Genomic DNA, 25855 nt, shown 5'->3' on the forward strand with positions numbered 1-25855 from the left:
CAGCAGAGGAATGCTTTGAAGAACGCTGGCACAGGATCTGTGGGCCCCTTTCTAGAAGCAAGTTTCCGGGCTGGGTTCCACCTAGGAGCAGGGCGCAACGGGAGGAGACAGGGAGGAGTGCTGGCACCACTCAGCCCCTGGGGCCCCTGTTAGGAGAGGTGGGGATGCTGACCTGAGCACCCACATGCACCCAGAAACCAGGGCCTTGCCCATTTACAGGGCACATCATGTCCCTGGTCACCACCCCTAGAAAGAGCATGGTGCCAAAAAGCCAGGGCCAAGCCTGGGTCCCCTCTGTGATGGGGAAGGGAGCTGCACACATCTGCAAGGCGCAGGTTGTGTTAGAAGCACTTGCCTGGCTTATCTCTGCGTGACCATGGAAATGGGGAGCAGTGGAGTCTGACGCCAGTAGGTGTGTGCCTCACAGGAGCTCCCTGCTGTGCTGGCTCCACCTGAGGGGCTAAAGGCCAACCTCACTGCTCTCCCTCTCCTCCCCTCCCTTCCTCCCAACCTGGGCTGATGCCCCATGGTTCTCCCCACAGCCCCCAGGTGTTCACCAGCGGTCCGACCCTTTTCTTCAGGTCCAGCAGATGCCCTCGCTGGAGTTATCTGCTTGTGACAGCACTTGTTTGTGACCAGTGTGAAGGCAGTTCTCTGAAGGGTGAGAGGATTACAAAATCCAATACCCAGACTATTTTCCTTTGCTTTTCTCCTGGGAACGGTCAGAGATCAGTGATCGTATGAGTTAGTCCCACAGGTCTTCACTGCAGAACATTGCACACCCATCAGTCTGGGCCTGGGGTCTTTCTCTAAGTGTGAGGCCTTGGCTGCAGGTCCAGGGTACCTTTTCTGTCAGTAGTAAAAAAAAAAATGAGAAGCAGATATCAAAGGTTCAAAAGCCTGACCCTGGCTGCTGTCTGTGTGGCCAGCCTGGATAATTCAGGGTCTGCATTGCAGCCTTCTGTTTTTGTTTGGTTTTGTTCTCCTAATTGAATATTTGCACTAACCAGGTCAGGGCTAACTAGTAACACCCTGCATTCTGCCCCAAAAATCAGCAACCCCATTACCCGTGATGAGGGTGGCCTGGCAGGAGGCAAAATCGACAAGTGTTCCTGGTATCTGGCCAGCACCACCTTGAATTAGGACATCAACACATGTGATTGGATTGTAAATCATGTAATGACAACTGCAATGAAAACTCCAAAAACAAACGGGCATGTGCTCACATTTTCACGGTAAAACTCCAACAATGTCGACAAAATCTACTGTTTGCATTCTGATACGACTTTCTTCCATTTTGTGATCTTTTTATTGCTCTTAATTACGACTGTTAGCATTAGAGACACACCCTCTGACTCCATTATTTGCAATTGCAGCTTAAATATGCATATGTCCTAAATGATGGAATGATAACCAGCAGTGCCATTGGAAAATGAAAATATCAGTGATGCTGCAGAAATGCCAAAGATGTAACTATGAGGCTGGACTCGGAACTGGCCATAGTTGGGGAGACTTTGGACTGAGGCATCCTGGTATTGGCTGGGTGACCCTCGGCACATTCTCCTTTTCCTGTTTTTTAAAATAAGCTATGTTAGTCTTTACAAAATTAAAAACACAACATGAACAATGAAGAAAGTAAAGAAAAAGTCTGTATCCTCTCCCACAACCACAAAATGAACAAGTTAATGAATTTCCTTCCTTTCTTCCTAGCCTTATTTTGTATTCACTATAAAAAGAAAAAATGTTGGCTGGGCACGGCAGCTCACACCTGTAATCCCAGCACTTTGGGAGGCCGAGGCAGGTGGATCACGAGGTCAGGAGTTCAAGACCAGCCTGGCCAACATGGTGAAACCCCTTCTCTACTAAAAAATACAAAAAAAAAAGTAGCCAGTCATGGTGGCGGGCGCCTGTAGTTCCAGCTATGCAGGAGGCTGAGGCAGAGAATCGCTTGAACCCAGGAGGTGGAGGTTGCAGTGAGCCAAGATCACGCCACTGCACTCCAACCTAGGCAACAGAGCTAGACTCTGTCTCAAAAAAAAAAAAAAAGGCCAGGCACGGTGGCGCACACCTGTAATCCCTGCACTTTGGGAGGCCAAGGTGGGCGGATCACGAGGTCAGGAGATGGAGACCATCCTGGCTAACACGGTGAAACCCCATCTCTACTAAAAATACAAAAAAATTAGCCGGGCGTGGTGGCGGGCGCCTGTAGTCCCAGCTACTCGGGAGACTGAGGCAGGAGAATGGCGTGAACCCAGGAGGTGGTGGAGCTTGCAGTGAGCGGAGATCACGCCACTGCATTCCAGCCTGGGTGACAGAGCGAGACTCTGTCTCAAAAAAAAAAAAAAAAAAAAAAAAGAAAAGAAAAGAAAAGAAAAAATGTCTTATTAAGAGCACTTTTCACAATAGCCAAAAGTGGAAACAACCCAAATTCATCAACTGATGAATTCATGTAATGGAATATTACAGAGGCATAGAAAGGAGTAAAGTCCTGAGCTGCACTACCTGGATGACCCTTGAAAACATGACGCTGAGCAAAAGGAGCCAGACACAAAAGGCCACACATTGAATGATTCCATTCATATGAAGTGCCCAGAATAGGCAAATCCATAGAGACAGAAAGTGGATTTGTGGTTGCCGGGAGCTGGGCGGGGTCAGGGAGGAGTGAGGAGTGACTGCTAATGGTTACAGGCTTTTTTTAGGGGTGATCAAAGTGCTCTGGAATTAGGTAGTGGTGATGGTTTCACAGTCTTAGAACTGTATGTAAAACGCTGAACTGCAGACTTTAAAAGGTGAATTTTAGGGTATGTGGATTATATCTCGATTTTTTTAAAAAGAAAGCACAAAGAAAAATATCACTGTCTTTAAAGATCCAGCTCTGTTTCCTGGACTCTAGTCTTATAGGAGGGTCTCTTGGTGTCCCCAGAGGAGAGCCCCTGGGAGAGAAGAGGGTTAGAAACCCGGAGGGAAAGGGAACCCTGGCCCAGGAGACACGTAGGCTGCGACCACCTCCAGCATTTCCTGCAAGCCAGCCCTGTCACCTTCCTGAGGACGGTGATGATGAAGCAGAGGACACTAGGTTTCAAAGCTCTTCCATGCATGATGTCACTAGGCTCTCACACCAGCCTGTGGGGCAGACGAGAGGGGCATCATTGTCCTCATTTTGCAGGTGACGCTCCACAAGATGGGACCGAGGTGACCCTCAGCTGGGCCCTCCTACCTGTGCTCTCTGCAGCTAGGGGCAGGAGGCTGCATGTGATGTGACCTGAGAGTATCCCTGAGAAGCCAGAGCAGGACTCTCAGCTGAACCACCCAGAAATGGCCAGGTGGACCGAGGCCAGGACCATTGGCAGTGGCAGTGGAGTGAGCGGGTGGGAGGCTGGAGCAGGAAGGAGTGATTGTGGCTTTTCATCCTTTCTGCATATGAGGCTGGGCGGCTTGTGCTCTGGCTGGCAGGCTTGTTTGATTCTCCCACATGAAGAGTTTCAGGCACGCAGGTGCTGCCCCAGGTGGGGCCCACAGGTGCCCATAGGAGCCAGGCAAAGGCAGGTCCCAGGGAGCTGTCAGTGCAGATGTGAGAACCCGCTGCCACCTGCAGCCGTGCTGGGACACCAGCCAGCGTTCCCACATCCTGAGGGCTTTCAAGAGAAGCCATAAGTATAATCTTCCTCTTGGTTAATAATGGCAGCTAAATGTAGTTTTTATAAAAGGGTCAAACCAAGCCCATATGTGGGCCACATGTAGCTGTGGGAATGAGAGTTTGAGTCGTCTGCTCTAAATATATATACAAAACAGGCAGTTTCTTCTGGATAAACTGTTCCACACATCATTCATTTCATTGTGGGGTTTGCTTGTTAATTTTGGCCCAAGACACAGGGCTTTGAGTAAACAGAGCCTCGCCCGGCAGTGCACCAGCTCTTACATTCAGAAGCCACTTCCCCGAGCCATGTCTTCCCAGACCAAAGTCACACCCTGTCTTTGCAGCCTCCCTCCTTGTCTCAGTCCAACCTTCTCAAGGTATCCCCCCTGCACCCTCCTGTACCCCTCCTTGTGGGTCACCCCCACCTGTGTGTGTAAACACCTTCTAGAAGATCAGATTGTTAAAGCACCCCATGACCCTTCATTCCACTCCAGCTCCCCCCATTTCTGGGCTCCCCTTCAGGGGAAGACTTCTCCTCGGGGTTGACACTTGCTGTCCACACTTCCCCGGCCCTCTCGCTCTAAAACAACGTAAACACCCAGAGAATAACATGACAATGTGCACCTGAGCAACCCCCACCCAGATGGAACAAAGGTTTCCTTGGCCATGTTTGTAGCAGATATTTCTTTCTTTAAAAAATAAATAAGTACAGAACTGGCAGAATATTTCCCACTGCCCTTTAGCCTGCTCCTCTTGGACTTTCTTCCCGCAGCCTCCCCGTGGCCCTTCATGGACACGTGGTCCTGGCTACAGATGAAAAATCGCTGGGTCCTCAGCAGGGCAGTCATATTTGATAATGACCAGGATTGCATTTAAATCTAGTACCTCCCCGATACTGTACAGATATGCTCCCAGCTAAGGCTCAAAACCACTCAAAGCCATTTCTGTTTCAGAGATGAGAAAATCACAGCTCAGAGGGGTTGGGGGCATGGTGGCAGTGCCAGCAGTCCGCCTCCAGGACGACCTCCACTGTCCCTTCACTCAGCCAGTGTATGCAGACTTCCCAGCGGGGACGAGCGCTTTTAAAATCTCAGTGGGATTTCTATCTCCAGCGCCAGCGCTCCTATCATCCTCATCCAGCACAGAGGCTTTCAAAATAACCATTTCTGATGGACTGGATTATTTAGCACGAGTGGGCAGTATCTCACCTCATGGGCGTGGGGCGGTTCTGAAGGGTTTGTGAACAAACCACAGGAAGCCTTGCTCTCTCCTTTAATTTCACAAGCACAGGTGGTGGCTCCTGCAGGGTCTCCCCTGCAATGGGGTTATCGTTGCATTGAAACTTGCGTGACCAATCTGTAAGGAGTCAGGGCGGGTTCAGCCGTTTGTTATGACCTTGGCATTGTTCAGCCTCAGAGCGTGGCAGGAGGGGAAGGAGGAAAGTTTGACTGAGGGGCCTCCACCCATTGCCTTTCACCTGCACACTACCTCTGAGCAGATTCGGGAGACCGGGCTCCTCCCTGGGTTAGCAGTGCCTCTCCTGGGGTAACCTGGCTTACTTCGTGTTTGCCCTGCTGGCAAGTGCAGGCTGCAGGGCTCTGCTGCTGTAGGTGGCATTACCAAGGGCTGAGCAGGTGGCGCTGCTCCACCGGGAGATTGAGTAAACCACTGAGTCATTAGGAGATGTTGAGCTCTCGCCAGGCACTCCTGGAGGCACAGGGGATCCAGCAGAGAACTGAAGGGGGCTGCTGCCTCTGTGGCTTTGGTGCGAGGTTGGGGAGGAGGGGAGAGGGAGAAGGTGGGGGAGAAGGTTTATGGAAAACAGGGCGCAGGGTTTGGGGTAGATGGGGAGTCAGGGAGCCCTGGTGAAGAGGCCACAGTGGAGCAGAGACTGGAACAAAGAGAGGGCTGGATTTGTTCATCTTGCTTCCCGAGAAAGAGGCTGCAGGCAAAGTGGCTCTTACTCCTCTTGTTTATCCTCATAGGTTCTAGAAGATTTCTGAGGACTCAGCAGTAACTTGCAGGGCTGGACTGAGGCTATTTCCTTATATCAACTTTTTAAAAACGAATGGTTAATACCTAAGTAAAGCACTTCCACCCTATCCACCCCCCGAGAAAGTACGTTAGTCACATGCTAGCGTTTTTATTAGGAAAAGACGAATTTCCAGTTGAAGCAGAGGGAAGTGAGTGGATTGAGCCTGGCACGGGCCTTGGCGCCAGCTGCACTTGCCCTGGTGCCGAGCCACAGCAAGGGCTGGCACTCGGCACTATGAAAAGCCCTCCTTTTCGGAATCTGGGGACAAATTGCAAGGCCGATGCCCTTCACTGGCATGATAGGGAGGAGACCAGGGGCCCTGCCTTGCCTTGAAGGAGGCATCTAAACACCCCTAGTGATGGAACAGACTTAGCCACAAAAGCAAGTGAGGGGCACGTTGTTGCTCCGTCATCCGCCGGTTGCATTAAGTCCTGTGGGGCAGGCTGCGTTTCCTCCTTTCATGACGAGGGGCCTGAGCCTAAGAGCTCAGAGCCTGGGCTTTAGTTTCTGATTCCCCATGCTGTGCTGGCACAGGTTTCCTGGGCAGCGCCCCAGCACTGGTTTCTTACGCTAGGGCGGTGAGAGGGGCTGCCAGGGAAAGTGTGGGAAAGGACGAGGGGTGGGGCCACGAGAGCGAACAGGGCTGGGGGCGGGGCCTGGAAGGCTGGGCTGCGGGGGCGTGGCCGTGGGAGTGAGCAGGGAGGGAGCGAGGAGCGGGGCCTTGAGAGGGAATAGGGGGCGGGGAGAGGGGCGGGGCAGTGAGAGGGAGCAGGGCTGGGGGCGGGCCCTGGAGGGCAGGGCTGAGAGGGCGCGGCCGTGAGAGGGAGCAGGGGGCGGAGTGTGGGGCGGGGTCGAGGATGATGGGGGCGGACTTGAGGGCGGGGCCTGGGGGCTAGGGAAGGACAGTGCCAGATCTTGTGTCCAGCCTCTGAAATCTTGCTTCAGTTCTTCCTTGTCTTTCGTGGCCTTGGCGTTTTTGAGGAACGCAGGTGGGTTATTTCGTAGGATGGCCCTCAGCTCGGGCTGTCTGATGATCCTTCCTCCAGATCAGGTTCAGATGATGCACTTTGGGCACTTTTGTTCCTCTTGGTAAGTTTTATCCAGAGCCTCATGATAAATATTTGTTCCATGACAGGCGATGTGCACTTTGTTTTAGGTGGCTCTCCCCAGAATTCTCCACTGTCTAGTTACTAATTTCTCCTTTGTAATTAATAAGTATCCACTGGAGATACTTTGAGATTATGTAGATACGTTGTTACTCTTCAAACTTTTTACCCACTACTTTTAGCATTCATCAAAGATTCTTGATGGTTGCCAAATGGTGATTTTCTGATTCCATCATTCCTTCCACATTTAATAGGGACTTTTCACTGGAAGAAAGAGCTTTCCCCCTCCCCTGTGCGTTTATTTACATATGTATTTATATCAGTGTGGACTCATGGGTCTTTATTTAAGTCTAAAGGTTATAATTCTTCATTGTAGTCGTTTATTTTCATGCTCAAGGAATCCCAGAGAAAGCCACTGGGAGCCCCTTCAAGCAGCTACTGTGTTCTTTTGGCATGTTCCCATGTCTAAAGTAAAGTTTCCCACTTGCTGGTACAGTAAGATGTTCCAGGCTCTTCTTATACTTCCCCGTCCCAGCCCTGGATTCCTTTTAGTGGAGAATGGTATTTAGAAACCAGTATTGGAGCACAGGTGTGCTCATTGCTATTGAGGTGTTATTGTGAAGCCCATTCAGGGAGCCGGGGAATGTATGAGTGTGTAAACACACAGACATGCATGCGTATGTGCATATGTGTGTAGGCATATGGCCCCAAGGTCCCTGACTGCTGATATGCATGCTTTGTGTAACCCTGTCCCTTGAGTGTGGGATGGACTGAGTGACTCAATGCTAATGAATGGGCTATGGCAAAAGCCATGGGCTGTCACTTTGGACACCAGGTTATAAAGAGACCTGGCTTCTGTTTTGCACACCCTCTTTCGCTTGCGCACTCAGAGGGTGGTCAGCTGCCCCTTCATGAGCTGCCCTGGAGAGAGTTTCCCTGGCAAGGAGTTAAGGGAGGCCTGGGGCCAACAACCACATGAGTGTGAGCCTGGAAATGGATCCTTCTGGGTTTCATTCCTTCTCTTAAGATCACAGCCCCACCCAGAGCTCAGTCAAATCCTTGTGAGAGACCAGAGTCAGAAGCACCCAGCTAAGCCACATTCAACTCCTGGTCCATAGAAGCTGGGAGATAATACATGTTTGTTGTTCTAAGCCACTAAGATTTGGGGCAATCTGTTTTGTTAATCCATAGTTAATTAATACAATATGTTATATCTACACATATGTGTGTATGCATAGAGAGGGACCACACATACATTTATATCTGTTTTTATACCTGTCTCTATATATTATAAATCATGAGTTCACACTGATAACTTTAATTTTACCTCAGTGCTATAGGGTTCGTTGTGATCTTCCCCACTTTCCATATTTGTAACTCCTTTCTCCAGCAGTGAGAAACCCAGCTCTGATCATCTGCAATATATTAATTTATTTGTTCAGTCCTAGAGGACACAAAAAACAGCTTCAGAATTGCTATCTTATGTTCCAGAAAAAATAACCTACTCATGGGAGTTCAATCTTTGTTTAGAGTTCTTGTCTTTAGTTGTCATATAGTCCAAATACTGCAACCACTATGTTATGAAAAACAAGGACTTTCCAGCTTCTCTGGGAAGTAAGGCATGAGATGCAAAGGGGAAGCACGGTTTCTTTCCAGGCAGCACGTGCTGGGCTTCGCTGTCTTGCACTGGAGAAGTGTGAAACAGAAGGGAAAAATGCAAAACAGAAGGGCAGGGCAGGGCTTCAGAGGTTCCCGCTCCGTGCTTTCTTTCTCCCCTGAGCCCACACTGCCTGCCTCCCTTGCGTTAGCACAAAAGCATCAACATCTGAGGCCAGCGATGTTGTTTTTAAACAGTCATTAAATTATTTACAGAGAAAAGTGTGTTGCTTTTTGAAGACTTCTGAGGAAGGTTTGAATTATCATCATTTCTATTATTCAAAAAGCCAAGTAACAAGCCGACTTGGATCTCCCCAGAAAGGCTTAGTTTGGGGGTACTTGCAGGCCCTAATCCACACAGGGGCTGTCCTAGAGTAACAAATGGGACATCGACATGACCCCTCTGCGGAGGGCCTCTGTGACATGCGGTTGTCACTGCAGACCTCTGCAGAGGTGACCTCCCCAGAGACAAGAGACCTCCCAGAGCAGCACTGCTGCCTGGGTAAATGCGGACATCCAGGAGGCCAGCTCCTAGCCTCACCCCACAGATAACTCAGTCCCACCCTGGTCACAGGCACATGGGGCACTCCGCATGGTGGTTGTGGGAAAGTGGCCAAGAACACGAGGTTCAACCAGCCATGGTTTCTCTAAGATCTGCCTCAGGATTGTCACATGCTAAGCACTCCACTTCCCCATGCCTGCAAGCACCCCACAAGTTCCCAGACACACACACACTACACAGGTCATACATAATCATGCACATGCCACACTACACAGGTCATAGTCATGCACACAACACACTACAGTGCACACATACCACACACATAACACCACACACACATCACAAACACACACACCACACATGCATGCACACACACCCACTCAGAGTCATCACACATACACACATGCATCACGATACACTCTGCACTCGTACAACACACATCCATCAGACACGTACACAAACATAGCACACACACACACATCATACATTCACAAATAGCACAAATATGCACTGAGCCAGGCCTCATGGAGATCGAGCAAAGGGTGCTGGGTCTCTCCCTGCCTCCCATGAACCCATCCTTGCCCCGCAGCCTGCCTGCACCTACCTCCCGCCTGCAGGAAGGGCTCTCCCCAGCTCTGTCCGCCAACTGACTCCACAAACCCTGGGAGGCAGACCCAATGGGGCCCTTCAGATGCAGGCCAGTTCACTTCCCAGTGCCCAGCCTCTGTGTGAGATGTCCCTGGTGACTGAGAACAAGAGGCCTTGTGGGATAAAGCCAACAGGAACTGCTGAGCATCCAGCACCAGCAGGGCCTCCACAGGGGATTTCCCTCCCACCTCCCTCTGCTGCAGGTGGCCTCCCTGAGCTGCACCCCTATCGTGCCATTTCCAGACGGTGAACAACACTTGCACTGCAGTTTTTCTCCTCGGAAATCCCCACAGCTCCCACCACAGAGCCGTGCACAAAAAATATCTTCAATAGGTGGATAGGGATGAATTAAGGTGCAAAATGAGAACCATTAAATACATACTTGCAAGCCATTTCTCTTAAAAGGTACTAGCGCTAAGATCCTTACAGATTTGCATCCACCATTATTGCAGATGACTATTCAGATGTTGTGGGCAGACATATTGTTTTATAAAAGTATAAGAATGAACTCTGACGATGGCTTGGGAATATATTGGTCTAATATCCACTTCTCTCTCTCTTCCAGGGTCAGAAATCTTGGATAGAGAAAACCTTTTGCAAACGGGAATGTATCTTTGTAATTCCTAGCACAAAAGACCCTAACAGGTAAATTGGAAGCCACAATTAAGACATTATCCAAACCAGTGCTTGTCTACCACTGTTTTCGTGTTTGTAGGAGGCAGAAAGAGGAGTCCAAAGCTGTGGCCAGAATCCATTCCCCATGGGAGTCACTAACTAGGGAGTCACTCGGGCTCCTTGTTACTCCATTAACATGCAAATAGCTTCAGAAAAGAGTTTCCTTCCGCCACTCACCCTAATGTGAAACTCTCATAGCCAAATGGGCCTACATCATTCCTCTTAGTCTCAGCAAGATCAAGGAGTTGAGGGCTTTCAACAGGGTTCCAGGATATTTTCCAGGCCTCTTCAATAGAGTTTCATAATGTATTTAGATAAAAAGAAATTTTCATCACAGGAAAGATCTGAGCGATTGAATGAACTAGCCATAACTTTATTAAAGCATTTGGCTTGTGCACAAAACCCCAAACAATTTTATTCACTGACATGAAAATGCATCTGTTATAAGCTGAACAGAGGCCTTGTAAAGTCATGCAAGCAGAGATTAATTTAGCTAAAATGTTGCATCTGTAAGGGCAAAAGCTGTGAGACTGAGTCTGGGGGAAGAAGAACAATTTATCCATATATTCATCCAATATGAAATGCTTGCAGAGAGAATCATGACACAGAAGTACACACTCTTCGAGATCACCTGGTTCAAATTTGTTTCACACAGGCAGTCACAGTCCCTCCACATCCCCAAGCTGCCCCTTGACCCACACCACCCTGCAGATTCTCCTCCCTGTTTAAACCCCAGTGATTGCCCCCCGAGGTAAAAAATGCCATTATGAAACAATGCCAACGGTCACAAAAATCTCCCCTTTGTTGCATCCACATGTCCCTTCTTATTTCAATGGCACATAGGCCATCCCGGGAACTCTCCGTGCCAGCACTGCACTCCTCCATGAAGCCAGATATCCAGGCAATAGAGGGCAAAAGGTGCTTCTGGGCTCATATACAAGCCTTCTTGATGCACTCCATGCAGTCCCCAGCATGGATTTAAAAAAAAAGGATGAAAAAACCAACCATTTAAACCCTTGGAAATGATCCCAAAGACAAATGGCAAGTAAATAAATATCTTTAGAGAAAGCCAGCAAAAATTCAGTAAGAAAGGCTAGAGTCTGTGGGATCTGAACCAAGAGTTTCCTCCCTCCCCCTGCCCAGCTCAGCAAGATGGAGACTCTGCTCCAGACTGCTGCAGCCAAGAACACAGAGCTCCCTCTCCACCAGCTCCCAGTCAGGGGGCTTTCTTCCAGGGAGGAGCAGGATTTCAGCATTTCTCATCCTGTCCCCTCCCACCTGTTGCTGAGGCTAAGTCCTGGATGAATGCAGTTGAGAGACAGAGGCTCCCTTCTTCCACCCGCGCCCCACTCATGTAAGCAGCAACCACAGAAAGTGAGAGCGGTTATACTGGCTTCAGACAAAACATACTTTAAAGCAAGAAAATGTAACTAGAGATATTAAGGACATTTTATAATGATAAATGGGACAATCCATCAGGAAATTATAACAAATATAAACATATATGTACCTAAAACAGCACCAAAATGCATGAAGCAAAACTGACATAAAGAAAGGAAGAAGGAGACAATTCAAGATGACAGTTGGAGACTTCAATACCCCACTTTCAATAATGGATAGATCACCTAAATAGAAGAGCAACAAGGGAATAGAAAGCTTGAACAACATCATAAACCAATTAGGCTTAACAGATATCTATAGAGCACGCCACCCAATAACAATAGAAAACACATTCTTCTCAAGTGCATAGGGAACATTCTCCGGAATAGACCATGTGTTAGTCCATTAAAAAGCCTCAATATACCTAAAAGGATAAAAATAATACAAAATATGTCCTCCAACCACAATGAAATAAATTTAGAAATAAGAAATCAATAGGAGGAAAAAAATTGGAAACTCATAAATATGTGAAAATTAGCACACTACCAAATCACCACTGGGTTAAAGAAAATGTCAAAAGGTAAATTAGAAAATACTTTTAGATAAATGAAAATGAAGACATAACAAACCAAAACGTGGGAATGCAGGTAAAGTAATGCGGACAGGGAAATTTATACCTGTAAATACCTATATTAAGAAAGATCTTTAATAAATAACATAACTTTCTACTATAAGACACTGGAAAAAGAAGAATAAACTAAACTTAAAACAAGTAGAGGGAAGGGAATAATGATTAAAGTGGAAATTAATGGAAAAGAGAATAGAAAAGTAGAGCAGTTCAATGAAATTAAAAGCTCTTCTTTAAAAAGCTCAACAAAACTAACGTATCTTTAGCTAGAGTCATAAAAGAAGAGAAAGATAAGACTCAAATGACTAGAATCAGAAATGAAAGAGGGGACATTACCACCAACTTTATAGAAATGAGTATAAAAGAATACGATGACTTATATGCAAACGAATTAGATAACTTAGATGAAATGGGAAAATTCCGAGAAATATACAAACTGCCAAAACTGACTCAAGGAAAAGTGTACAATCTGAACAGATCTATAAGGAGTAAAGAGATAGGATTAGTAATTTTAAAAACTGCCCAAAGAAAAGCCCAGGCCCACATGGCTTCTTTGGTAAATTCTAAAAAACATTTAAGGAAGAGTTAACACCAGTTCTTCACAAACTCTGCAAGAAAATAGTGGAGAAGGCAACATTCCCCAACTCATTTAATGAGGCCAGTACTACCCAGAAACCAAACTAGACAAAGACATTACAAGATAGAAAACTAGAGATCAATATCTCTTATGAATATAGATGCAGAAATTCTGAACAAAATACTATCAAACCAAAGCCAGCAACATATAAAAATAATGATACACCATGACCAAGCAGGATTTATCCCAGGAATGTGAAGTTGGTTTGCATTAGAAAAATAATTAATGTAACATAGCATATCAATATGGTAGAAACAAAAATCACATGGTCTTCTCAATAGGCACAGCAAAAGACTTGGATAAAACTCAACACTCTTTATAAAAAATCACTCAGAAAACCAGGAATAGAAGGGAACTTCCTCAACCCGATAAAGAACAGCTATGAAGAATCCACAGTTAACATCAGACTTAATGGTGAAAGATTGAATGCTTTCCTCCTAAGATTAGGAACAAGGTAAGGATGTCCTCTCTCACTACTTCTATTCAACATTTTAATGGAAGTACAAGCCAAAGCAATTAAGTAAGATAAAGAAAGAAAGAAAAAGTATCGAGATTGGAAAGAGAGAAGTAAAACTCTCTGTTTGCAGATGACATAATCTTACACATAGAAAAATCCTAAGGAATCCACCAAAAAATATTAGAACTAATAAATGAATTCAGCAAGGTTGTGGCATATAAGATCAATACACAAAAATCAAGTGTATTTCTATACACTTGCAATGAACTATATGGAAATGAAACTGACAACATAATTTATATATAACTGTATCAAAAAGAATAATAGGAGGACTCACATTTTCTGATTTCAAAACTTAGTACAAAGCTACAGTAATAAAAGGACAATAATACTGGCATAGGACAGACAGATAGACAAATGGAACAGAATTGACAGTCCAGAAATAAACCCATACACCTATGGCAAATTGATTTTTGGCAAGGGTGAAAAGTACTTTCAAAGGGGAAATAGTAATCGTCTCTTCAGCAAATGGTGCTGGAATAACTGGACAGCCACATGCAAAAGAATAGACTTGGACCCTTACCTCATGCTATCTATAAAAGTTAACTCAAAATGGACCAAACACCTAAATGTCAGAGCTAAAACTATAAAACTCTTAGAAGAAAATTTAAGGGTAAATCATGACCTGGGATTTGGCAAATGATTCTGAGGTATGACACCAAAAACATGGACAACAAAAACAAAAACAAAAAATTGGCTTTACCAAAATTCAACACTTTGTGCTTCAAGGGATGCTATCAAGAAAGTGGAAAGACAACCCACAGAATGGGAGAAAATATTTGCAAATTATGTATCTGATAAGGGACTTGTATCCAGAATACAGGAAGAGATCCTACAATTCAATAATTAAAAAAAGATAAATAACCCAAGTTTTTTAAATGGGCAAAGGAAATGGATAGACATCTCTCCAAAGAAGATATACAAATAGTCAACAAGCACATGAAAAGATACTCGATGTCCTTATTCTTCAGGGAAATGCAAATCAAAACCACGATGATATACTGCTTCACAATCAGTCAGAAGACTAGGATGAAAAGGTAAGAAAGTGTGTGGGAGAGGATATGGAGAAATCAGAACCCTCAGACACTGCTGGTGGAAATGTACAATGATACGGCCACCTTGGAGAATAGTTTGGTGGTTCTTCAGAAGACTAAACATAGAGTAACCATATGACCCAGCAATCCCATTCCTAGTGTATACCCAAGAAAAATGAAAACATTTATCCACTCAAAAACTTGTTAATGTAAATATTCATAGCAGCATTATTCATAACAGCCGAAGAGTGCAAATAGCCCAAATGTCCATTAAATGATAAATAGATGAACAAAATGTTCATTTGTTTATACATGAGAATATTATTCAGCCATAAAAGGGAGTGAAGTACCGACACATGATACAATATGGATGAACCTTGAAAACATGCTAAGAAGCTGGTCTCCAAAGACCACATATTAGAGGACTGCCTTCATATGAAGTGTCTAGAACATGGAAATTCACAGAGATAAAAAGTAGACTTGTGGTTGCTTATGGCTTGGGGAGGGGTGCACAGGTAGATAGATGGTGGTGAGAAGGAAGATAACTTAAAGTATGCCATGCCAAGTTTCTTTTTGAGGTGATGAAAATGTTCGAAAATTAACTGTGATGATGATTACACATATCTGTCAATACTAAAAACCATTTAATCTCTCTCTCTCTATATATATATACACACACACATATATATACACACACACACATATATATATATGCTTTTTCTTTTTTTTGAGATGGAGTCTCACTCTGTCACCCAGGCTGGAGTGCAGTGCCACGATCCCAGGTCATTGCAAGCTCCGCCTCCGGGATTCAAACAATTCTTCTCTCTCAGCCTCCCAAGTAGCTGGGATTACAGACGTGCACCACCACACCCAGCTAATTTTTGTGTTTATGGTTGAGACAGGGTTTCACAATGTTGACCAGGCTAGTCTCGAACTCCTCATCTCAAGTGATCCATGTGCCACGGCCTCTGAAAGTGTTGGGATTATAGGTGTGAGCTACTACGCCCGTCCTGAATCATATACTTGAAATGTGTTGATTATGGATTATATGAATTATATCTCAGTAAAAGGAAAAAAGAGAAAGAGAAAGAAAAAGAGGGAGGGAGGGAGGGAAGATGGAAGGCCATCAGAAGGAGGGTGAGAGGGAGAGAATGAGGGAAATGGTGAGGGAAAAGAAAAAGGAAAACAAAAAGGAAAGACAAGGCAGGGAGGAAGCCCCAAGGCTGGCCCCATGGGAGCACAGAAGGCCTCCTGGGAAGGGCCCTGCACATGTGTGTTACACACGTGCACACACTCACACATCTAGCCTAGTAAAGATATCCTCTCTAGTCCCCAAGCCGACTCCATTCTCAGTTCTTCCACCCCCAGCTCTCCCACCCCATTTGCTAGGGTGCACGGCTGCCCACGCAGGCTCCTGGTGGGTCCAGGAACAGACCTGTCCTCCATGCCTTTCCTGGATTCCATCTCCCCCAAGACATCACTCCACGCTACTGCAGTTCTTCCTAATGTTTTCAAGTTTTTGGTGGGTCCAGTCCACTCAAAACAGTGGCAGCCAAAAATGATGGAGTAACAGATGAAATCCTAGGCACACTAGGAAAAGAAGCTGGCACAAAGCCAGGGAACATGTTCAGAGAAGACTAGAAAGCCAGAGTTCAGGGAAGCCATGAGAGGTTGGCTGGGTTTTGGGAGAGATGCTGTAGAACTAGAAGATCCCTGATGTTGGGGCAGGTTATGGCCCAATGGGCCATCTGTCCAAGGCAGAAAAAGACATATTGGTCACTTTTCAAATAGCCTTTTAGCATTACTTGAGTGGAGAAATGTTTTACTAAGGACCGGAACAATTCAACAATATGGAAAAATTTGGCTGACACCTAAGTAAGTAATTTTAGAACTTTGGGAGGCCAAGGCAGGCGGATTGCTTGAGTTTGAGACCAGCCTGGGCAACATGGCAAAATCTGTCTACTAAAAATACAAACACTAGCTGAGCATGGTGGTGCCTGCCTGTGGTCCCAGCTACTTGGGAGGCTGAGGTGAGAGGAACACCCGAGCTTGGGGAGGTCCAGGCTGCAGTGCGCGATGATAGTGCCACTACACTCCAACCTGAACGACAAGAGAAAGAAAAATCTGGAAGGTCAACTCTGTGTTCAGAGAGCATGTCTATACTTTGTCACAGAATGTTCAGTACTTGATGTTTATACCGATGTTATCAAGACATCAAAAAGTTAAAATATTTTCAGAAAGAAAGAGCAACCATCCAATGTGTCTAAAATCAACTGGCATATAAAGAGATGTGCACTGATTGTCTGGAAAAGGCCATCAGATGGGGCGTTTCTGTCCCTAATAAAGCTGGCTTACTGAAGTGTTAGTAGGCTCCTGTTTGGGCCCAACTCACCTGTTGAGGTTAATTCATCTTTGCTAATGAAGGGGAAAGGGGGAGATTGTTGTAGAAAGACTCTGCTTTGCCTTTGTTTTCAGGTGTTGCTGTGGCCAGTTCACCAACCAGCATATCCCCCCTCTGCCAAGTGCAACACCCAGCAAAAATGAAGAGGAAAACAAACAGGTGGAGACTCAGCCTGAGAAATGGTCTGTTGCCAAGCACACCCAGAGCTACCCAACAGATTCCTATGGAGTTCTTGAATTCCAGGGTGGCGGATACTCCAATAAAGCCATGGTGAGAAAGGCATTCAGACATGGTGCCACTAGGATTACAGCTTTCATTGGCGGCCAGTCTCCCAGTCTCAAACTGCAGATACTTGGTCTCCTTCATAGCTGTGGCTCAATCTTCCTAGATATTTCGTTGAAAAACCAAGAGATTTATCTGTGCATATGGCTTTTAGCCATGAGGCTTGGAAACTGGACACCATTGTAAAGAACATCTAGTGTCCCGTAAATCCATACCGAACCTCTGAATCCACAAACCAGGCTCTGGCCCAACCCTGCAAACACACTCCATTGCTCCATCTTCAGTAATGAAAGACAAATTCCTTTTTCTAGTAACTGTGGACCTGCAGCCCCCTTAGATGTGTTGAGAGTCTTTGGAAATATTTTCCTCTGAGGTCTGTCCACAGCTTCCCTGGGCCTGCACTCAGCTGGCCCGAGAAGGATCAAGGTCCCTCACATTTGCATGTAAACAGGGAGTGCCCTCTGCCCTTCCAGCGAGCCCTGCCAGAGTGGGGGAGGCTTCAGCTCTGTGATCCATTCCAGCTCACTCTGAATTACACTCCTACATGCCCAGTCACAACCTTTTTGCAATTTCATTTTATTTCACTGGCCCAACATCATCGTTAAAATAAAATTTAGTTGCGTTCCAAATGCTGCAATATACAGTCTTCTGAACTGGCTCCCTACATATTAGCACAGACACAAAGAAGCAGTTCATAGAAGACAAGGCATCTGAGCATTATTAACCTCCTCCTCACTTCGAAGAGAAGGTCAGGTTCACATGTGGGCCCATGATCGCCTGTCCCATTTACTCAACAACATCCTCATCCAACTTCTTGGGCCACTGTTCTAGCTAAGCCAGCTTTGGAACCTATTCCTCCAAGGTTAGGATTGCCAGATAAAATACAGGACACCCAGCTATATTTGAATTTCAGCCATATCATGGATAAATTTTCAGTACAAGTATGTCCCAAATATTGCATGATTTATTGCATTTAATAAAAATGTTGTACTGAAACATTTTTCATTGTTCCTCTAAAATTCAAATTTAACTGGGTGTCTGGGTCTGTTTGGCTGCTATAACAAATTGCCTTAGGCTGGGTAATTTATAAACAGCAGAAATTTATTGCTCACATTTCTAGAGTCTGGGAGGCCCAAGATCAAGGTGCCAGCAGATTTGGTGTCTGGTGAGGGTCCATCCTCTGCTTCATAGCTGGCACCTTCTTGCTGTGTCCTCACATGGCAGAAGCAGAGAACAAGTTCTCTGAGTCCTCTTTTTTTTTTTTTTTGAGATGGAGTTTCAATCTTGTTGCCCAGGCTGGAGTGCAATGTGCAATCTTGGCTCACCGCAACATCTGCCTCCCGGGTTCAAGTGATTCTCCTGCCTCAGCTTCCGAAGTAGCTAGGATTACAGGTGTGCACCACCACACCTGGATAATTTTGTATTTTTAGTAGAGATGGGGTTTCAACATGTTGGTCAGGCTGGTCTTGAACTCCTGACCTCAAGTGATCCACCTGCCTCGGCTTCCCAAAGTGCTGGGATTACAGGCGTGAGGCACCATGCCCGGCCCTGAGTCCTCTTTTATAAGGACACTGGTCCCACTCATGAGGGATCCATGCTCGTGACCTAATCACCTTCTAACATCCCACCTCTTAACACTATTGCATTGGAAATTAGGTTTCCACGTGAATTTTAGGGTAATACAAACATTCAGACCATAGCACCAGACATCTTTTATTTGCATTTGCTAAACCTGACAATCCTCTCCAAAGTTCCCTTCAGTCACTTGGCCACAGACTCACACAGAGGGCTCCAGGGCCCTGAGGGAGAGACAAGCCAGGCAGTTCTTGCTTGGACAAGAGCAATAGCCTCCCTCCCCTTTGACACGAGAAGCAAAACCAAGAACAGAGGCTGAGTGCCACACACTCTTTCACAGTATATCCGTGTATCCTATGACACCAAGCCAGACTCACTACTCCACCTCATGGTGAAAGACTGGCAGCTGGAACTCCCCAAGCTCTTAATATCTGTGCATGGAGGCCTCCAGAACTTTGAGATGCAGCCCAAGCTGAAACAAGTCTTTGGGAAAGGCCTGATCAAGGCTGCCATGACCACTGGGGCCTGGATCTTCACCGGGGGAGTCAGCACAGGTAAGAGCAGACCCTTTCCCTCCCGATAGTCAATGTACCACCCAGAACTCATTGGGTCCCCAAAGAGCTTCTTAATAACTAAGGGCAACAAAACATATTGCATCCTGATCATATTTATGAGAAAAGTGAAGTCTTTATTCCATAGCTTGTGGTTTTTACTTTGGTATGACTCTTTAAAACAAAAAAAAACAGCAAGTACAATAATGATTGTCATAATGGTGAACATCTCTGGGTCACCCATGACATGCAATGTTCCTTGAACTGAGCCCTATACAAGCATCATCTTCATTAGACCTCTTGACAATCTGTTTCCTGTTATAGGAAAGGAAACTGAGGCACAAAGACATTAAGGAATATACCACGGAGTCTGGCTCTCAATTTTCACGGAAGGCAGCCAAGGAATGCCAAAAAGACTCCGGTTATTTCCAACTTCAGGCCTTAGACATCTGTAAAGGAAATCCCTGCACAGTTGCTTTGGTTTCTGTTTTTGTTTTCCCATTTCTAGAGTTAATGCAAGATTGCTAGTTATCATGAGCTCAGACTTTCAGTATACTTTGTTTTAATGATAAAGATGAGTGTGTCTCACCCCTGATCTCTAGGGAATGTAGGGACTCAGGGCAAGTGTCCCTAAATTTCATGAATGATAATATGCTGGGAAGTTGAAGAGCCTGAAACATGACTGATGGCTGCTTACAGGTGTCATCAGCCACGTAGGGGATGCCTTGAAAGACCACTCCTCCAAGTCCAGAGGCCGGGTTTGTGCTATAGGAATTGCTCCATGGGGCATCGTGGAGAATAAGGAAGACCTGGTTGGAAAGGATGTAAGCGTTTTCTCTGCGAATGTTGGCAATTGTTTAAAATTAATGATTGATTTTGAGGTAACTGTAGATTCAGATGCAGTTGTAAGAATAATAAGAGAGCTCCCTTGCGGCCTTTCCCATTTTTCCAGTGGTAACATCTTGCAAAACCGTAATGCAAGATCACAACCCAGATACTGTCATTGATACGGTCAAGGTGCAGAATGTTTCCATCAACACGAGGATCCCTCCTGTTGCCCTTTCATATGTATATACCTCATTTCTTCCTACCCCCACCTCTTCTTTAACCCCTGGAAACCACTAATCTGCCCACCCCACCCCATTTCAAGAAGGTTCAGTAAATGGGATCATACAGTAATGTAACCTTTGGGGACTGGCTTTTTTTTTTCACTCCACACAGTTCTCTGAACATGCGTCCAGGTATCGGTCTTCATTCCTTTTTGCTGCTGGATGGCATCCCATGGTATGGATGCACCAGTTTCTTTAACCATTTGTCTGTTGAGGAACAGTTTGGCTGTTACAAGTGAAATAGCCATAAACATTTCTGTGCAGGATTTGAGGTTAACATAGGTTTTATTTCTCTACGATAAATGCCAGGAGTGCAATTGCTAGGTTGTCATTATCTAAAACAATTAACTTTCTTTCTATTTTAATGTAACAGTTGGCAAAAATAAAACCTTCAACAGGCAGGGTAGAGAGGTAAGAATAGGTTTCAGTGCAGTCACTCCACACATGTGTATTGTGCTTGCTTCCCTTGTTGGTCTTAACATCCAAGTCCTGCAGGTCTGATTTGCGCTGTGCACTTTGTCAGGTAACAAGAGTGTACCAGACCATGTCCAACCCTCTAAGTAAGCTCTCTGTGCTCAACAACTCCCACACCCACTTCATCCTGGCTGACAATGGCACCCTGGGCAAGTATGGCGCCGAGGTGAAGCTGCGAAGGCTGCTGGAAAAACACATCTCCCTGCAGAAGATCAACACAAGTAAGTGCTGGCAAAGGCATGCACTCCCCCTGGGCTGATGCCATCACAGAGGAAACAAGGCTGAGAAGGAGATTGCCCAAGGGGATTAGAAGATTAACCTTGCTTCTTGTTAGGTCAACAGAAAATGACTCACCTAGATGCCTTACCTTAGCCACCTACCAAATCACATCCACTGGGCTACGTGGGGATGCTTTGCCCCAGGTTCATGAGTTAGCACGAAACAACCCTCAGTGCTTGCCATGGTGATGGCCTTGCCCACCCTGTTGCCCAGTGGTTCTTGTTCCCTGTAATTCGTTGTTATTTTTTAAACGTTTTAACAGGAAAACAATTTCTCAAAGATTTAGTATGATTCCTTCTATTTGCTGATAAGTATTATGTGATCATTAAATATCTCTGTAGCTCTGGGCCTCTCATGTAGACTAAGATGGCTAGGTGGGGACATATCTGGAGAGGGCTGCAGGAGCCGTCTGCTCCTGAAGGGGCATCATCCTTGCTGGTCCTGAGGGGGAGCTGTCACTGTCAGACGAAAGCTGAGGTCGAACTAGAGAGAAAGACACAAACCTCAACCAGATGAAACAATGATAACAACTGGTTGGAATTACAATAACTGGTATAATCTCTTGGAGCATGTTTATACTCCGGCAATTCTTAACGTCAATTGTTAAACGATCTGAAAGAGTAGTTTGTTTTTCCCATTACTGGCAAGATTTTTGTGGGAGACCATCTAGTCCTGGCGAATGGTCATTGGGAAGCATCATGTATGGGACTGTGATACTGCAGAGTGGGTAGAACGGGGATGGCCTACTAGGAAAAGTTGTAGATTTCCAAGAGTCAGATCTTGATGAATACATTGGTTGATGACTAAATTTTTTTTGTTCTCACATCTCTCATTTTTCTGGACTTGTAAGTTTTTACAACACCCCACTTCACTGGCCGTGTGACTTGTGGGCTTCCCTTTGTCATCCTTCGCCTAGGGCTCTGAGCAGGGCAGGGACAGCAAAGGGGTGCTCAGTTGTCACTTCCCACAGCACGGAGCTTCGAGGACCCCAGCCTAAGCCAAGAAGAACCTGTTCTACTCTGTTGCTCGAAAAGAAGGTGATTTGGCCACCATATTCCTAAAGATTGAGAATACTGAGCCTTGCTTGGGTTGGAAATCTCAAAGGCAGAGTCCAGGATATCTTAGTTCATTTTTCCAAATATCTCTGGTCAGGGCTTGGCACAAAGCAGACCCTCAATGCATGTCTGCTGAAATGAACTTAACCGTAATTACTCTGGTGGACACAGCAGAGCCATTCAACATATGTAAGAGTCCCTGACTGTAGAAACGCCTCATGGAAGCAAATTAGAAACTCTGAAATGACTCATTTGAAATTCTCCAATCTTCTCATAACAAATGCTGGCAGATTTTATCTGAAGCCCTTCAGAGCTGAGACCAACAACACTTCCACTTGCCTTTAGTTAATGTTGATCAACTAATTCCCACCACAACTAATGGACAGCTGGTGAAACAGGCTCAGAGTGTGGTCTGTCATGGCCAGTGTGGTGTAAAATTGGGAAGTAGGCAAGTGTGCCTCCACTCCCATTTCCTTCTCATTCCAGAATCCCAGCTTCCTGGAATCTTCCTGCCACCTCCTGCTTCCCAGAGCCATCCCCGCAGATTCTGCCACCAAAAGTTAGTCGGTGCCCACTGTGTTCTTGAAGAGTCCTGTTAACTGATAGAGACAGAGGGAGGACTCTGGGAATAGGTCATTAACTGATGGGCTACTAGTGGTCCATGTGGCTGCATCCAAGATCAGCGCTTTATTCCAGCCACTGAAGACGGAAACGTCAACAAGAACAGTGTACCGCATTCGTATGCTATAACATTTACAAAATTATTTGATAGCCAAACACACGTACTGATATTTTTACACCTGCAGGAGGTAGAGGAGGCACTGTGATTGTTCACCTTTTACAAATGGCTGTCTAAGGCTCTTGGTGATTTGGTGAGATGTCATAAAGGAGAGGCCAGGAATTGAACTGCAGTTTCCCTGGCTGGTCCCCTTTCATCATCTCATTCTTCAGGGACAGCCATCAGGGTGGAAATTTCAGACCATGGGCTAGGACAGCCAGGGAGGTATTTTTCCAGCAAGGAATATCTCCCAATATTTCTCAGTGGTCACCTTGAGGTAGCCCGAACATCGGGTGAGTGCGTTATTCAGGAGTTTAGCCATATGGGAGTCAGAAAGTTTCAGATTTTGAGGTCCTGGTTTTCCCAGTGAGGCCATCATATGTGACAGAATGCAAGAATGAAAATCGGGCTGGGCGCAGTGGCTCACACCTGTAATCCTAGCAATTTGGAAGGCTGAGGCAGGTGGATCACTTGAGCCCAGGTGTTTGAGACCAGCCTGGGCAACATGGTGAGACTTCATCTCTACCAAAAATACAAAAATTAGCCGGGTGTGGTGGCATGTGCCTGTAGTCCCAGCTACTCAGGAGGCTGAGGTGGGAGGATTGACTGAGCTGGGGGAGGTTGAGGCTGCAGAGAGCCATGATCATGCCACTGCACTCCAGCTTGGGGGACAGAGTGAGATTCTGTCTCAAAACAAACAAACAAACAAACAAAAAAACAGAAAAAGAACAAAGAACAAAGAAAAGAAAAAGAAAATTGCTGTCATGTCCCTCAGTTCCTTCCAGCCAGACGGAGCATCCCCCGTCGTAATGTTTTTACTCTTCCCTATACTTCAGGAGTTAAAATGACCGTGCAGACAATGCAGGGCACAGGTGGTACCGGTGAATGTGGTTTGTGTTGCAGGACTGGGGCAGGGCGTGCCCCTTGTGGGCCTCGTGGTGGAGGGGGGCCCTAACGTGGTGTCCATCGTCTTGGAATACCTGCGAGAAGAGCCTCCTGTCCCCGTGGTGATTTGTGATGGCAGCGGACGCGCCTCGGACATCCTGTCCTTTGCGCACAAGTACTGTGAAGAAGGCGGGTAGGATTTCTGATGCGCGAGGAAGGGCGGGTTCGTAACTGCCTCTTTGTTGGGCCAAGGAGCAAATCTAAAGTGGTCTGCTGAGGCATTCCAAACATGTTTAAATCAGGAAGATTTGCTAGATCTCCTCTCCCATTTCCTGAGGTCAGCATCCAGGGGAACCGTCAGAGGCAGGGTGTTCCTGATGGAATTCTCTCTCCCTCATTTCCAACTTCATTTTCCCTTAGAAAGTTCGCAACAAAGCTGGAATTTAAGACAAGTGAGAATACGGTGTTTGACGACGGTCACTTTTTGTCTCCTGTGTCAGGATATCCTCCCACAGCAAAGTCTCAAATCAAAGAGAGATGTCTGACGCATTCATACAGAGATTTAACTTGCCTTGTTTTGTTCTCTTGCATTTTCTTTGAACAGAATAATAAATGAGTCCCTCAGGGAGCAACTTCTAGTTACCATTCAGAAAACATTTAATTACAATAAGGCACAATCACATCAGCTGTTGGCAATTATAATGGAGTGCATGAAGAAGAAAGAACTCGTAAGTGTCTTGAATTTATTTCCAAACAAGCTCTGTGGAGAGAATTATGTTTCCTTTTCTAATTCTGCCCATGTGTGCATGACAGGCTTGTTCATATTTTAGTCCGGCCTTTTCCGAGAGACAGTACAAATGCATACCAAATTGGCGGCTGTGTCCACATGACAGAAGCTAAACAAGCCCATACAGGGGAGGGCCCCTAGTGCTTTCGAACCTTAGCAAGTGGGGCGTGACATCACACAACATCCTTCGAGGCTCATAAGATTACTCAGATTCATAGTCTTGAGGAAAAGGGCCACATACCACCCTGTCAGGCATGTTTGCAAAGTTGTGTTATTTTATTTCCCATTCCTTCCCTCTTCCATTGCATTTACAAAGAATAGGCCCTCTTGTCATGCACATAAGAGGGACTCTTCAAAATTCTAAGCCACACATTTCCTACAAATATCTCCTGTCTGAATAGTGCATCTCCGATGGCGACTGAGAGTTTGGAGTGCAGCTCCCTCCTCTCAAGGGTGCCAGAACGGATGGGGAAAATAATACAATCAGTATGCAGGCAGGCACCCTAGAGCAATGCTGCAACTTCCGGAAATCAGCCGGGCACGGTGGCTCACACCTGTAATCCCAGCACTTTGGGAGGCTGAGGCAGGCAGATCTCCTGAGGTCAGGAGTTTGAGATCAGCCTGGCCAACATGGCGAAACCCCATCTCTACTAAAAATACCAAGAAAATTAGCCAGGCATGGTGGCGTGCACCTGTAATCCCAGCTACTCGGGAGGCTGAGGTAGGAGAATCGCTTGAACCCGGGAGGTGGAGTTTGCAGTGACCCAAGATTGCGCCATTGCACTCCAGCCTGGGCAACAAGAGCGAAACTCCATCCCAAAAAAAAAGAAAAGAAAAGAAATCAACAGCACTCGATTTGGAACTGTTTAGTGTCAGGATCATTTTATTATGCATCAGTCTCTGTGGTCATTTTGTAACAACACCCCATGTCTCCCTCTTGTTTTCAACTTGGCTTTAACTCGGTCTTTTCACATTTTCAGGTCACTGTGTTCAGAATGGGTTCTGAGGGCCAGCAGGACATTGAGATGGCAATTTTAACTGCCCTGCTGAAAGGTGAGCTCTCGGGAAATGGTGACTCCTGTCCCTTTGATGTTGGCCTGGCTGGCAATCCTTCCCTCCCGGCCTCTCGTGGATTATGTCTGCTGGTGCTAGACCCTGAGCCAGCCAGGCCGCTTGAGCGGTCTCAGCGTGAAGCCAAGGCAGAATGACGAGGCTGGCTACAGG

At 46.1% G+C, this 25855-nt stretch overlaps 1 protein-coding gene across 4 annotated transcripts in view; it reads left to right on the top strand.

The window, feature by feature from the left end:
* TRPM1 (transient receptor potential cation channel subfamily M member 1) overlaps window positions 1-25855 on the top strand; it is a 149222-nt gene that overhangs the window by 69637 nt on the left and 53730 nt on the right. For 2 of the 4 annotated variants that reach the window (XM_025389927.1, XM_025389929.1), the window contains exons 2-9: window positions 10150-10229; window positions 16931-17126; window positions 19054-19267; window positions 19964-20088; window positions 20897-21068; window positions 23863-24037; window positions 24449-24572; window positions 25612-25684. In XM_025389927.1, coding sequence (XP_025245712.1) covers window positions 10150-10229; window positions 16931-17126; window positions 19054-19267; window positions 19964-20088; window positions 20897-21068; window positions 23863-24037; window positions 24449-24572; window positions 25612-25684 — 1159 coding nt within the window. Of the gene's footprint in view, window positions 1-5622; window positions 5709-10149; window positions 10230-16930; window positions 17127-19053; window positions 19268-19963; window positions 20089-20896; window positions 21069-23862; window positions 24068-24448; window positions 24573-25611; window positions 25685-25855 lie in introns of all 4 variants that reach the window. The other 2 variants (XM_025389928.1, XR_003120192.1) reach the window with 2 other exon arrangements.

This window comes from Theropithecus gelada, chromosome 7a (genome assembly GCF_003255815.1).
Source record: "Theropithecus gelada isolate Dixy chromosome 7a, Tgel_1.0, whole genome shotgun sequence".
NCBI classification, from domain to species: Eukaryota; Metazoa; Chordata; class Mammalia; order Primates; family Cercopithecidae; genus Theropithecus; species Theropithecus gelada.